The sequence below is a fragment of the Actinia tenebrosa genome, unplaced genomic scaffold (assembly GCF_029948245.1).
Source record: "Actinia tenebrosa isolate PJP-AT-01 unplaced genomic scaffold, QUT_ActTen_1.0 PGA_scaffold12__29_contigs__length_12842862, whole genome shotgun sequence".
NCBI classification, from domain to species: domain Eukaryota; kingdom Metazoa; phylum Cnidaria; class Anthozoa; order Actiniaria; family Actiniidae; genus Actinia; species Actinia tenebrosa.
This window is the reverse complement of record NW_028292572.1, coordinates 10,799,748-10,815,072: the sequence shown is the minus strand read 5'-3', so window position 1 is coordinate 10,815,072 and position 15,325 is coordinate 10,799,748. Positions and strand designations below refer to the sequence as shown.

Below are 15,325 nucleotides of genomic sequence, written 5' to 3'. Positions count from 1 at the left end.
TGCTGCTTTATTGCGCATGCGCCACGGAGAAACCGCAGCCCAAAAAGACCTTACCAAATCGCGTGCACAACATTTACTAAAGAAAAAGTGAACACCCAAATTTAGTTTTTACGGTTAATTTGAAGTTTTTTTATATTAAAAAGTTGACATTATCACTACATAACTCTTTTACAAAATGTAGAATATAATTCTAAAACGTACACAAAGTCGCCATCTTTTCTCTCATTCCTACAATTTAAGACAATGCCCATGTAAAAGTTGCATCTACCTGAGTTCCAAGATTGTTTCCTGTTTCTAGAAACTTTCTGCTGAAATCAAAATTACCGAGTGTTATTGTTTCTACGGTGAATTTGACTGCTCAAAAATCTTTCTTGTCAAAAGTCGCATTCTCAAAAGCAATCAATCTTAAATAATTAAGATTAATTTACAAACAATATTTAAACAGGTATGTTTTATAACCTGCATGTTTAACGACCACAATATTGAATTTTCTCTTTTTTGATTCCAGCTTTTTAAAAGCTATTAAATGTTAATTTTTCAATCCGCTATTTTCAAGTTGAGAAAAATGACATTTTCCCAAGAGTGAAGACAGATTTATTTTGGTTACCATGGATTCATAATAATTTATTTGTGTTTTCTTAAGTCAAACTCATCCTTTGTGTGAAAAAAACGAGCATAAATATATTGGATTTAACACTATCAAAAATTATTAGCCTTCAATACACTAATATACTTCCTTCACTTAATATAATGATTTTTTAAATTATTTTTCTACTACTTTTCGATTGCTTTCTACGAATCAAAGCCACATACGTAATTTTCCCTGAGGGGTCACTTTTCGATTCTTAAACAAAATTGATGCTAGATATGAATATTAATATTCCGTGTGTGTAAGTGTTTATGATTCCTCGTGCCATTTATTTATTTATCATGAATAATGTCATGATGTCAAAAAAGGATTACTTTTTCACAGCAAAGCATGTCAGACAATTAAGATTACTATATTTAAGTATTTATCATTAATCATTAGGTAATTCAGGATTCTATCAATGTCAAGGTCCCCAATTCAAGCGTTGGTCATGTCTAGCTGGTGTCTTACGTCATCTAAGATTACGTCGGCGTCGTCACGGTAACGATGATGACGTCATAGGTGGGCGCTGGGATAGCCTGTAAGACGATTGAAGGGGACATTTAGTTATGACTGCATGTGGACAGACAGACAGAAAAAGGAAAATACAGACGGAAGCACAGACATTGGAAACAGAAAACAAGGAAGTTTGGAATCAAAGTTCACCATAGAGACGTTGAGCTTCGATGCCCCCAGCAGACTCATATTTTCAGGTTATGATTGAGCACCAATGTATTATGGTCCGTCACGTCTTGGGACACAAATGGTACATGGTATATCAGGCCTTCCATCCTACATGTACCACTTGGCTCACAGTAATACACCAACGCCTCAATCTGGAGGATAAAAAAGATTATATGTTATAAACAATAAGTACACTGAACCACATCGAGCAAATAAACTAGAGACGACGGCTAAGTCAAAGAGATTTGAATAAACATATAAATAATAAATATCATAAATAATAAATATTAATAATATTAATTATTTGATTGTCAAGAACCTGCATGGTAAGGGACTGCTGTGATGTCGGGACATCTGGCCAGGTTGCTATGGTAACGGCGCTCAATGAATCCGCCGTGAAGACTCCTAATGGTGGACTGAAACAGTTCTGATTTGAAGAATCCCCTACAAGGTATAATGATGAAGGTGAGTGGTGATGGATGGTGGTCGTGCATGATAGTGGTGAGTTATGCTGGTACGTGAGTGTCAGTTGCATGGTAAGAATGCATGGTGTGGTGAGTGTTTATGGTGCATGGTAACCAGTGTGAGAGTGATGAGAGTGCATGGTAGTGAGTGGTTATGGTGCATGGTGGCCAGTGCGAGAGTGATAAGAGTGCATGGTGGTGAGTGGTTGTGCTGCATGGCGGTGAGAGGTCAGAATGCATGGTGGTTATGGTGCATGGTGAGCGTTGGTACGGTATGGTAGTTTTTTCATAACAAGATCAAGTAAAAATCTTACCTTGTTTGTCGTCGTTCAGCCAGCATGCCTGCCACTTGCTGATAGCCTCCTCAGTGATACTACAACTGCTTGGCAAATTAATATTCAACTTGACCTCGATCTCTTTCAGTGGTGTCACGCTCACTGGAGGGTGTTGCGTTACAGGTATTCTAGTTGATGTTATTCGTTTTATTGCACGTTGTGTGACATGGCCGCAATCTGTTTGTTCCCGAGGTTTTTTAAAACTGCTACGATGGCTCTCTCGATCTATTACTGTAATCTGAATGATTACAAAAGCCGTTAGAGAAAGTGGACGCCTATTTTTTTATTTAATCAGCTCAACTAGTAAAGACGCACGCAGATGTACAATCAATATCCCCTTCCTATCCCTGAGAGGGCACACTCACTTAATAAGGATGCGCACACTTCTTATGTTTGAAAAGAGTGCGTTTGATAAAAATGTGTGCAGGGTAAATACGTGTAGTGTTGGTGTTATACCTTGGTGACTTGAGAACTGGCAAGATCGACAACGCGAACAGCACTATTGTTCGTATCAGCCACATACATCCGCTGACCATCCGGACTGATGCACAACCCACCCGGCTCGTCCAAGAGGCTTGGGCTGGGCTTGCCATCACCAAGATAAGTGGTGCATGTCTTGTCAGAGGGAATGATTTTCTTGATCTAAAAGAATGGAAGACTTTAGAAAACTGTAAAGATTCAATCAAGAGCCTCGTCGTGCTGCAGAACTTATAGAACGACATTCGTTAAAGCAAACAAAGCGGTGACATTGCAGCTCATCCAATCAAAATACTCGGACTTTGACTTTATGGTATACAAGCACACCACACCACACCACACCACACCACACCACACCACACCACACCACACCACACCACACCACACCACACCACACTACACCACGGCACACCACACCACACCACACCACACCACCACACTGTCACACCACACTACACAACACCACGGCACAACACACCACGGCACCCCACATCACAACACACTACACCACATTACATCACACCAAAGCACGCCTCTAAAATAAGTGTTTTAGAGCCATACAAAAAATTTCAATTCCGTAGTAATATACCTTGTGATTGTAAGAGTCAGCAACGTACAATTCTCGTGACACGGAATTCCAAGCTACTCCAAGAGGATGCTGAAGCTTGACGTCAACCCCTTTATCGTCCACATCACCAAAAGCAAACAGATTCTGAAAGTACAAGTATACCTTTTTATTATCAGGAGCAGGCGTAGCTCAGTTGGTTCGTGCGCAGCCTAGGGAGTTAGAGGTCAACTGTTTGATCCTCAGGATTTCCCTATCTGTCTCGTCTTCTCTAATCCGTGTACCTTCAGCTTTAAATACTCTTAAAACAAAGCACCTACGGAGATCAGGGGTTAAGTGCGCACCGCCAGGTTCCTGGGATATCAGCTATAAGCTGAACGAACTACCCACGTTAAATACAGTTACTTTATAACACAGTGTTGAAGATGCTTATATCATCCCAGGTTAGCCCTCATCCAATCACAAGGACTAAAATACCGCGCTTTCACGGTCACGGTAACAGCCACGCCTCTGTGATATTTTGTTAGTCATCTCTCTCGCAGTCAAAAGTGATTTGGAACCTGCTCAAGACAAGTGTCTAACAAATCATGACGCGATAACTTTTAGTAACGCATTAACTTTTTAAGAGGAAATTTTTTTCAATAATGAGGAATAATGGCAAAAAGCGCCAAAAAATAGACTTTCGTATGAGTTTTGATTCCAATTTTCGTTTTGGGTTAACACTCAAAACCTTTTTTAAACAGTTAGAAACTGATGTACTATGATAAAATGCCTGTTTGAAGCGGTATTTTCAATTTTACAAAGACGTTTTGTTGCATTTGTGTTAGAATGTTGCTTTGTCAGGCTCTTTTATAGAAGATATATGGGAAATAAGCAAATGGAGGCCTAAATCTCATTTTTGATTCAAATTTTTTTGATTTGGGTTAAAACTTTGATTCCACTTTCATCGGTCATCTGCACTTCCAAACAAGTTAAACTTTCTGAATAACAAGATTTTAGCCTTGTGCAACAGCCTTTATTCTAGAAAATAGTTTTTGGCGCTCACTGCTTGAATACGAAAACAATTCTCTCTTAACGTATCAATAAATCAGAAAACCCTACCAGACTCTACTTCAGAAGAACTCAGTAGCTATTCAAATTGTAAATCACTGATTCTCTTATGTGTGAAAACGGTAATATAAGTGGCCATGGTAGAAGGTGTCAGGATGTAATGGTCACTCACATTAGGGTCTCTGTCAGCTCCTACCACTGCCTTGGTAGCTCCAGTTGCAATATCAACAACACGAACACTGCTACTTTCACTGTCAGCTACAAACAAGGACCAGGAAGACTTGATAAACGCTAGTGCAAGACCAGACGGCTGTGCAAAGGCAGCTTTGTGTGGGTAGCTGTTGTTGCGGTTGGCTTCATCTCCACTTCCAGCAAAACGGATACATGTTCCAGCTTTCTGGGAACTACAAAATCCTTTCAGTGAGTCAAAATGTCCTCTTTTTACGAGATCCAACACGATAAATTTTAATTTGATCTGTGAGTTGGCCATGCCCTGAATTACATCATCCCAGAGAGTGTTGTTTAAGGGTTCAATCTGTGCGTTGGCTGTGCCCTTATTTAGATTAGCCAAGAGGTTGTTTCAGAGTTGAATGAAATTGATATTTGGTTACTTAGAACTTATAATTTGTGAATGCCATATGCAATACATATATAAATCTTACCCTCCTTTAAGCCAAGATCCATCCTCCAAATAGAGGGCCCATATTTGATGGGTTCCTGCCATTGCAACATACAATACAGCGTTCTTACTTTCTTCTGTTTTTGATCCTGTGATGCAAAGAATTTCCTGAGAATCGCTCATACAGTCAGAAAGGGGGAGGAGCTGGGGCTTTAACTCCCTTCATTTTTTTTAAATTACGAGACATAATGGCACTTGAAAAGCTGGAAACCACTCTTCTTCATGTGGTGGCTTCCTACTTCTCTTAAGGTTCTGACACACGGTGCAACATTGCATGCAACATTGCACACCATCAGGAATGTTGCAGCGTGTGTCTACCCCAAACTTGTTGCACCCAACGTTGCATGCAACAAATCTGAAGTTGAATCGCGCTCTACTCTTGCAACATTGCGCGCAACAAATTTCATCATGTGAACATCACATGCAACGTTTTGAAATTTCCAGCTAATCAGCTTGCACCAAATTTATAGCTGCTGACCATATATCTTAACATAGCAGGCTGACACAAGTGATGTTGCATGATTTTGTTGCAAGGTGTGTCACCCCGATTAAAATTGCTTGCAATGTTGGGTCCAATGTTGCACCGTGTGTCAGCACCTTTATGTCCTCTCATCATTTTATATGCTTAGATCTTAGTATCAAACATGGAAAACTGTTTTATCTTTTTTAAACCTACCTGGAGGAGGCCCAATAATCACATCCCAGGGTGAGCTGATAGGCTGTCCTTTTCCAATACCACCTCCTTCCTTGTCATTCCCTTGTTGTCCAGTTCCAGCAACAGTAGTTACACTTTTACCATTCAAATCAACCTGGGAATTATATTGACATGTAATTGGCTACTGACAGCAGCTGCGTGAGGTAAGTACATGATGTCATCAAATTAAACAAATTAATTAATTACCATAATTTGTTTTTGTTATAAGCCCTGAGGTTATACAGTACTCATTTGTGAGGGCTTTTGATGGTTTGGCTTGTGACAGGGGTGGGGGGCTTATAACTGGAACACACAAGAGATGTCTGGATGAACAAGATATGGTCATATCTTTTATTTTCTCAATCATTGTTTCTTGAGGCAGCAACACCATCATGCAAGATACCAGAGGTGCATGATGGGCTTATAACCAGGAGAAGGGGTACTAGTGGGCTTATAACTGGGAACTTACAACTGGGGGTTAATTATTACTAGGATTTTATGGAATACCTTTCTGATGGCATGGTTTTCTGTATCTGCAACATAAATGATCTCATCTTGCATTGCAACCCCTTGAGGGGAATGAAACCTTGCTGCAATGAAATCCCCATCTTGAAACCCACTTTGGAACCTCTCTCCTCCGCCAATCACATGATGTATGACACCTTCAACACTCATGACCAGTAATCTGTGATGACCAGTATCTGCAACGACAAGCCTCTTGCCTGAACTGTCAACACACACTTTACCAGGAAACGACAGACCTGTCTTTGGTATCTCATCTTTGGCCAGACAAATACCAATTGGGTGGTCCCTGATTTGACCTACGCATGAATATGAAAGTCAGAATATATCCTTTACGGTACTCCCCAAACACAAGTGCAAAATTGTATATTGCCATGGTGACAGAAAACATAACGTCCTCTCACACCCCCTCCTACTTCACAGTCGTTATTCATAACAAAGTTTACCATGGTGGGTTTGATTGTCATCATATCAAAAGTTTAGCCCTTCCAATTTTTCTTATCCCATCCCTTTCCAGGGATAATACAATAGTTATACTAGTTATACAGAGGTTTTGAGTGTCAAACCATGGAATATCCCATGAACCACTTGTATTTTCTATGCACAAGCCTTGTGTGTACAATATAACACGATAGACAAGTGGGATTATGCCACAAGAGAGCATCAAAACCCCACACAATTGATATAGTTCAGACCACAATGTCTGATGGGAAGGAATAGTGGAATAACAATGTTGAATATACAATGGCCTTCCTCCATTTTGATTGGCTGTAGTTTCAATGGAGTGGTACATATAACTTGAGGTGTGATACAAGTTTGCTTATTCTGTACAATGATATCATAGATTCCACTTGGCATACTAACTTACCTTTTCCTTTATAAAATTTCAAAGCAGCTCCAACAAAATGTAACAATGTCTGTCTATGCCCTTCTCCCACGAGAGACAATAATATTTCCCCAGATGGTCCTACTACCACAAGTGTTGGCCAGCAAGCCACTCCTAATGTATGCCACATCTTGGCTTCAGCATCATTGACAACTGCATGCTGAATGTCATAGCGAATCACTGCACTAAGAATATTAGCTGATGACTTTTCGTTGTCGAATTTTGCAGAATGTACCCCAACGATGACAACACCATCGACTTCCGAGTGTTCGTTCTCAAGGGCTTCCAAATCAGGCAGAATATGCATGCAATTTATACAGCAATAAGTAAAGAAATCAAGCACACATATCTTCCCTCTCAGATGTTCTTTAAAAGACAAGGAGCTCTTGCAGTTTAGCCACTCCAAATCTTCGTCAAAGTCAGGTATTTTTGTACCATCGTCATCTTCAAGAGTCTCCAAATACGAAGAAACTTTATCAAACCTTTCTTCTTCTGATGTCGAGGTTTTTAACTCGGATGTGATTTTATCGATTCTTTTTACAACTTTACTGTCTGACAGAGCCATTACGACATTTTCTTTCGTAAAACAACATAAAAAGAAAACAAAATAATAAATTAATAAATGGAAACAGAAGAGAAAACGAATATCCTAGTGGTCAGTGGTATCTACATGAATCCAGAATCATTGACCGTACAACCCTCCCCTCCCCCCAAAAAACATACATACATATTTCTAACCTACTATACGATTACTTTACTGCTATAATTTAATAGTCCTTAATTCACTTTTATGAGCTTTTTATAATTCCTCAAACCTGAAATTTTTATATCATTTTTTTAAGATATAAATTTCGTTGGGTTTCCTGTGTCGTAAATGCCGAGTCGACTCAGGCGTTCTTCAGATGTCAGAAGCAAAGAGCAAAGCTGATTCAAAGAGAAGAACAACAGAGAAAAATGGAGAGTAATGAGGACTGTAGCGTTCATGTAACGGGGCTACCAGCCTTCAACTTAAGTGCTTTTCAGGCAGGACATCATGTAGACCAAGAAAAGAACGGTTTTGAGGCGGTTACACCAGCGAGTTGTTTCAATGAAGTAGTCGCTTCGCATTCTCAAGACGTCTCTCTAGCAAGGTATGTTCATAAACTTCTCAATTATTTCTTTTGTATTTTGATTTTAGTTAGCTATATTTATGCCTAATATTCTAGTAAATGAATTATCTGGCTAGTCAAAATTTTCTGTTTAATACTTGGGTATCGTAAAATAATAATAATTTGTTAAAGAACGTAAACTCACTTGTGAACCTATCAACACAATATTTTAAAATATCTCATGCTGAGTACTTTGTTCATAAATCATAAATCATGTATAGTAAACTTGTAACGCTCTTATGTTTTTTTTAAAAAAGATTTGTGTATGGTGTTTCATTATTAAGTTGATTACTATTTTATTGGAGATTCTAATTCATGTTTTTGCTTTTTTAAATTTGACTTTTAAATCTTATATTATCATTGCTTTTCTTTCATCTTGAGTTTTGCATTGGTTTTTAGTTATAGTTATTGATTTTTTTAATTATCGGAGTTCTTGTCAAGGAACACTAAAAAGTGTGTGTTTGTTGGTTGAGAGGAGGGGGGCATGTGTTGGGGGGGAGGGGTGACTGTAAATTATGCAGGTAGTAGATTCGTATGTAACCAAACTCAAAGTAGAGGACTGAGACTTGAATATTTTTAGGAATCAGGAGGGTGTGGTGATAAAAGACCCACCTGACCTCTGTGGGCCAAGGTTCTATTCCCAGTCTCCACAAATGAGCTGAGTTGGTTGGTCAATTATGTCTTTGGATGCTAAGGCTATAACCAGTCCAATTCTGTATAAAAATAAATTGGTGATTGTTTGATTGGTTCTCTTTTTGACTCTGAGGGTTTTTCCAGCTTTTTCTCTATCCTCTCAAACCAACCCTAACTACTTCAAACTGGATAGATCTGGGATCGTACATGGATAGCCACTGTATAGCCACTGCCACAGGTGCCTTTACATTGCTTTCAGTTAGACTTAGTTGAGCTATGAGACTTGCATTGGGATTAGTGCTCCATAAACTCAGTTTTTTGATTAAGTGCATATTAACAAAAAGAGAGATTTTAAATAAAAATTATTAATGTATATGTAGATGGTACCATGTATTTTGGTGCGATGTACCTTCAAAAGGGCTTCTTGCACTATTGTAAAGAATTAGTTTTTGAAAAATAAAAAATAGAAAAAGTAAATGTCTAGGAATAAATCACTGAAACACCATCCAGTACACCATCCAGTACACCATCACCTGATGAAGACTAGCACCTTGCAGTCAAAACATAATGGTCCATCTACAAATGACCCTCAATCGTGAGTCAAACCAAAAAGTATCTTTAATTTATTAAATAACTGATGTTTGTTTAGTAGTGTTCAGCTTCCAGTTGATGTGGTGTCTTATGATACATCAACCATGGTGATGTCAACTTGTCAAGGTATGTTTTATCATCATCTTATCATAATTATCATTAGCATCAACAGAGAAGTACTCTGGAGTTTAAGCATTATTCAAAATCAAAATCAAATTATGATGAATAGAAGGGAATAATATTTCAATTTATAGATGGGACAGGATAATATTGGCTCAAGAGACTAAAGAGTGTTTTCACCCATTCCGTAGAGTTTAACTAACAAAAGAGATGGCAGCCATATTGGTGTACCTAACGAAAAAAGCTAATGACAATGTTATTATCAAAGGTACATGCCAATATGGCGGCTGGGATGTCATGTCTGACAATAGAGATGGCAGCCATATTGGTGACCTAACAAAAGAAACTAATGACAAAGTTATTGTCAAAGGTAGATGCCAATACGGTGGCTGTGACTTCATGTCTGACAATAGAGATGGCAGCCATTTTGGTGTACCTAACAAAAGAAACTAATGACAAAGTTATTGTCAAAGGTACACCAATATGGCGGCTGTGACGTCATGTCTGACAATAGAGATGGCAGCCATACTGGTGTACCTAACAAAATAAACTAATGACAAAGTTATTGTCCAAAGTGCACCAATATGGAGGGTGATGTCATGTGAAAATGCTGTAATCAGAGTACCATAAACAAATGTTGTGGTTTCTAATTTATGACATTTTACTGATATGCTGACATGTTATAACCTGCTATAAATTAAATATATTTTATTTATTCTTTTATGAATATATTGAATGCTTCAAAATATTCTGGTTTCCTTTTTCAATTAGATAGTTTATTGTCCCGTACACAAGTAGCAGTACTTAATGTCCCAGATAATTCAATATTTGAAGTAGTTCAAGCAGTTCCACAACAAGGGGACCACACTGTAGGAGATGTAAATGTTGCAGACATCCACGTTAATGTCTGTGTCGACAAGAATAATCAAGAAGAATTACACTTACAGCAAACGACAGAACACCAGCAACAACTAGAGGAACCAAAGGTAAAGGACAATATCAAGTTTGATAGGTACATGTATTCATTAAATTTCATTGATAATGATGATGGCAAAGATGCTAGACCTGTTAATCATGATGATGGTGGTAGTGATAATGCTGATAATGGTGACATTGATTGCATCGGTGATGATGATGATGACGATGGTAATGATGATGGTGATGGTGATAGCGATGCTGCTGTCGATGGTGATGATGATAATGGAAGTGATGGTGGTGGAGATGGTAAGAAAACCATTTATCATGATGATGACTGTGGTAGAGTGAGCATGCTAATAATGGTGACAATGATGGCATTATTGATGGTCATGGTGATACTGGTAATGAAGATGGTGATAGTGATGATGCTGTTGGTAGTGGCAACGAATAATGATAAATGTACTGATGGTAAAGGCAGTAGTAAAAAGTATCATGATAAGGATAGCAGTGATATTTTAAATTTGATTAGTTCATATTATTTAGTTCATATGCTTTGCATGAATGAATAACACAACCTAATATTAGTTTTTATTGTAAACTCGCTAAATTATTAAGCTAATATTAAAATATTCACAAGACCCCAAAGAGGACTTTTAGAAACCTATTTGTTTCATTGTGCAACAGACACGTAAACGAAAGGGAGGATGGCCAAAAGGAAAAAAGCGGAAAAAAGATATTCAAGATCTAAATAAACCCAAAGCACCTGTCACTGGGTATGTTTCAGACTTCATAATTCATTCATCGCATATTATTTATGATATACATATTTATTAACCTCCTTCTGCATATCTTTTATCATTTGGCACATACAACATAGATATGTTAGGTTTCTTAATAGTCGTCGTGAGGAACTCAAGCTACTTCATCCTCATTTGACATTTCCTGAGATCACTAAGATGCTTGGTGTTGAGTGGAATCAAGGCTTGTCGCTTGAAGAAAAACAGGTATGGAAGTATTTCATCTGTAACAGTATTCTTTTGAGATGTAATATTTCAAAGCTGACAATGAGGACTGGAGGGGATTTCAAGATTTCGAGTCCAAGCAATTAGTTCCAATTACGTATACATCATTTTACAACCATCACTCCCCGTATGGGGCTCTTCCATGAGGTTCACTCCACAAGCTCTAACCACTACATTCTATATTAACATCATACAACACTCAACTCCCATGTTGATTTTTACGAAGGGAATGAGACCAGAGAACACGGAGAAAAATCCTTATGGCAAGGGAGAGAATATCGCATCAAACAAACTGAACATATTATGATTCAGTCCGTGTTGGGACTTGAACCTGGATATAAGTTGAAGTTATAAGTGTTCACCACAAATACTTTCATCCGTTTTTCTGTACAGAAATTTCTTGATGAGGCAGAGGACGATAAAAAACGTTACATAGAAGAGCTCAAAGCTTACCAACATTCTGAAAAATTCCAAGCATTTGTTAAACGACAAGCTGTAAAAAGGTCCAAACAAGTGGATGGTAAATATACTAGTATTGTTTCTGAGAAAATTGTCCACTGAAGTCTGAGATGCTTCTTAGGGTCAGATAAATGTGAAAGACATACAATAATGTTATCTTTTGATGTATCCATTTCAGTTGATGGAAATGAGGAAATTGATAGTGGCTTACTTGTTGCTCAACAAGATGAGGTAATTCTTCTCACCCCTCCACCCTTTGCACATTTAAAATCCTGCAGCTTTCCTCTTATGGAGAGGAAAGGTACTCCAGTATATTCTGAGATTAAATTTTCACCATTTCTTATTTCGAAGGATTCAGAATCAAATGAGCTGTACTGCAAGACATGCAACCAGTACTTCAGCTCCCTGCATAACAAAAAAGAACATATGTATGGCAGACAGCATTTACAAATGCTGACATGTGAGTTTGAACGAGAAGCTGAAGCCTCTTCCAAAATAACAAATGGTTTGAATGGTACATCACCAAGCCACACAAGCCAGGGAGGTGCTACCGGGACTACACTATTGGCATGTCAATCAATTAGTATACCACAATTTACAGAGACCTTCCTTGAACAAAATCTAAGTAAGTTATGTCTTGATATCTTGGTTAACAAATTCATTATCAAGAGGGGGGGGGGGGGGTGGTGAGGTGTGTGGGGGGGGGGTGGGGGTGCTTCAACCTACAGTAGGTTTTTAAAGGAGCTTCCCCCAGGGATTCAATTTGCAATCAACTTGAATCAAAATTTATGTCAAATCAGGTTCAGTATAGTCAATGTTTTCTTGGAGTACTGTACAACTTACTTAAAACAATGAAACAGCCGCCATGTTGGTTGATCTAACAAGAGAAGCTAATGAAGAATGGTTTGTTATCGTCAACCAACATGGCGGCTATGACGTAACATGCACACCAAGAATGGTTCGGGGAGGGGGATTTACTTAGTACATATGTAGGGTGTATTTTGGCAGTATTGTACGAACTGAAATTTTAAGCAGTGAGATAGAATCGTCTAAAAATGAGTCCTCCCCTCGATACTCAGTGATATATTTACATGTCGGTTATGATTCGTTAACATCCCACGCATATTTTCAGACAGGGAACTCGAGATTCGGGAGCTAAGAAAATCAATACTTTCTTCACAAGACCAAAATATAGTCCTCGCAAAACAGATTGAAGAACTAAAGGTAAAGAACACCTATCAATAATCTATGAACAATTTACAAACAGTCTACGAACAAACTAAGAACAATCTACGAACAAACTATTATTTTATTTTGTTGCTGCTTATCCAGTTATCAAACATTTCATTTATGGTATCTTTATGTCTTACAAAATAGAATGACACTTTTATATGATTATTTCATTCAGGTTGTCTTACAAAAAGCTGAACAGGAGATGACAGCATCCAAGGCAGATGGGACATCTCTTTCAGCACAGCTCAATAGTCTACGAATGGTTCCCAATCTGTTTGGTGTACAACTCTTAAATTAACAGGGCTTATATTTCATTGTTACTAATCGAAGCATTCTCTGCTCTCCTCTCCTCTGCTCTCCTCTCCTCTGCTCTCCTCTCCTCTGCTCTCCTCTCCTCTGCTCTCCTCTCCTCTGCTCTCCTCTCCTCTTCTAGATCTCTCTTCTATCCCCTTTTCATTTTTCATTTCCCTTCCTTTCCAATGTCTATCGTTGTCCAAAAGAAAAAATACAAAATAACTTATCCATTTTCCCTCGCCAAATTTCTAAGGACTTACGTGATGCCGAGCCTTAACGTGAGCCAGTGAAACTTTGCAGAATTTCTACATATTAAACGCACACCTCAGAAAAAATTTAAAAAATCAAAAACCCAAAATAATAATAGTAACCAGAATTTATTGTCGATGGCCCTTTCCGGCTCTCATCGCCAAACACGTCAGCTGGAAACTTCGAGAAGTGATATTTCAGGAAACACCGTATTTGATGACTCTTCTAATTGACTATTTCATTCATAAAGCTGTAAATTTACTGTAAAGTTCGAGAATATTGTAAATATGACTTTATTAAATCCTAAGCGTGGCAAATAGGAAGTAATAATATTTGTTATGACTTTGTGAGACCATGTCATAAAAATGTAGTGCATTTGTAATATTTTTTTCGTTTGATCACTTAATTTATTTTGAGCAAACGATTTTCAGTCATGACGCGAAAATTCTGTTAGCGTTAATTATTTGCAAGGCGAGAAAAAAATTGGTGAGTTAAGGTTATATTGAAAGATAGATCAGATTGTTATTAATACAACACAGTTTGTACTTTGTCTAATATTACGATTCCTTTTGTGTCTTCTAAAAGGAATTTAGGACTGCTTTCCCCTAATTTTCATTAAGCCTATAGTAGACTTCTTTATATGTTTAAAGTGCTAAAACATTTATTCGATATTTGAGAATTTTTTGGTTTCTTCTACAGATGGTTCGTGAAGTTGAATTGTCGTCATCTTTTAACCGTTTGATTATTTTTTTCATTTCCTATACTCTATTTAGATTTTGGGGCTCTAGCAGTTCTTATTAATCACATAATCAGTTTTAATGGTATAACGTCATCGGGCGGGCTTTTAACAGCACAAGCCTGGGTTATTTTTAGCGTTTCTCCTGATCAAAGTAAGCTAATTATAAACCGATTGTGTAGACTTCCCGATTCCTAGTGATTATTGTGCTGAGGGTAAAAGTAGATGTCTTGTCGATATAGTCATATGATTTTGGGATAGAATGGACTGTGGAATTGAAATAGATGTAAGAATGAAATGGTTTTTTGTATGAATCTTTTTGATTCAAGATTATTCGAAAGTAAATGAGAAATGGCAAAAAGGGAAAAAGATTCAAATTCGATTTAAAAAAAAATTAGAATTGCTACTTATTTATTCGTAATTGTATATAAATAGAAGCATGAGTTATGAAGCTATAACAATAATAATAATAAATATTAATTATATAATAAATATTATTATTATTAATGTGATTTTAAATTAATTTTATATTTATATTTAATGCAAATAATTATAATTTCTAAACCAATGCACACCAAAGTGAAAGAGGGTAAAGCATGAAAGAGGAAAAGCACTAAAATATTTTTACTAACATTTATAACTGAGGATAAAACTTGTATCTTACTGACTGCAAATTCTAAACTGACATCAAAGATTTCACACTGATATAGCATTACCCTAAAAATGACCAGATATAAGGACTTCTTCCTTTTGAGTGAAACTTTTGTTTTACTACGCGAAAGTTATGAATTTCAAAACCATAAATAAGTACTTAAAAACGGTCTTCTCAAAATCTAAAATCCGCCCTTTTTCATTCATTCGGAAATCTATTTCCAGAAGTAGTTCTAATTTTCGATTGATACATTTTTTCTGTGACTCTTAAATGGCTTCCGCTGGCT

The 15,325-nt window shown here is 37.4% G+C and overlaps 2 protein-coding genes across 2 annotated transcripts; one reads left to right on the top strand and one right to left on the bottom strand.

Annotated features, from left to right (window-relative positions):
* Positions 1 to 166: 166 nt before the first annotated feature.
* Positions 167 to 7,620, bottom strand: LOC116304565 (NHL repeat-containing protein 2). Its single transcript, XM_031714320.2, has 11 exons — positions 6,967 to 7,620; positions 6,084 to 6,397; positions 5,559 to 5,691; positions 4,866 to 4,971; positions 4,376 to 4,607; positions 3,178 to 3,300; positions 2,568 to 2,753; positions 2,091 to 2,349; positions 1,632 to 1,756; positions 1,295 to 1,464; positions 167 to 1,167 (listed from the first exon to the last, which is right to left on the bottom strand). Exons 1-10 carry the CDS (start codon positions 7,547 to 7,549, stop codon positions 1,330 to 1,332), a joined length of 2,196 nt encoding a protein of 731 aa, XP_031570180.1. The 5' UTR covers positions 7,550 to 7,620; the 3' UTR covers positions 167 to 1,167; positions 1,295 to 1,329.
* A 237-nt stretch (positions 7,621 to 7,857) lies between these two features.
* Positions 7,858 to 14,033, top strand: LOC116304576 (uncharacterized). The gene is made up of 10 exons (XM_031714336.2): positions 7,858 to 8,114; positions 9,415 to 9,482; positions 10,248 to 10,462; positions 11,079 to 11,167; positions 11,272 to 11,398; positions 11,810 to 11,936; positions 12,054 to 12,106; positions 12,227 to 12,500; positions 13,008 to 13,099; positions 13,284 to 14,033. The coding sequence occupies exons 1-10, from the start codon at positions 7,939 to 7,941 to the stop codon at positions 13,404 to 13,406; spliced, it is 1,344 nt and encodes a 447-aa protein (XP_031570196.2). The 5' UTR covers positions 7,858 to 7,938; the 3' UTR covers positions 13,407 to 14,033.
* The last annotated feature ends 1,292 nt before the right edge of the window (positions 14,034 to 15,325 follow it).

Coding starts and splice junctions, on each gene's coding strand:
- LOC116304565 (XM_031714320.2), bottom strand. CDS start 7,549: ATGGCTCTGTCAGACAGTAAAGTTGTAAAAAGAATCGATAAAATCACA. Junction 6,398..6,966: donor GAAATTTTATAAAGGAAAAG/GTAAGTTAGTAT, acceptor ATTCATGCGTAG/GTCAAATCAGGGACCACCCA. Junction 5,692..6,083: donor AAAACCATGCCATCAGAAAG/GTATTCCATAAA, acceptor TATAATTCCCAG/GTTGATTTGAATGGTAAAAG.
- LOC116304576 (XM_031714336.2), top strand. CDS start 7,939: ATGGAGAGTAATGAGGACTGTAGCGTTCATGTAACGGGGCTACCAGCC. Junction 11,168..11,271: donor CCCAAAGCACCTGTCACTGG/GTATGTTTCAGA, acceptor CATACAACATAG/ATATGTTAGGTTTCTTAATA. Junction 13,100..13,283: donor AACAGATTGAAGAACTAAAG/GTAAAGAACACC, acceptor TATTTCATTCAG/GTTGTCTTACAAAAAGCTGA.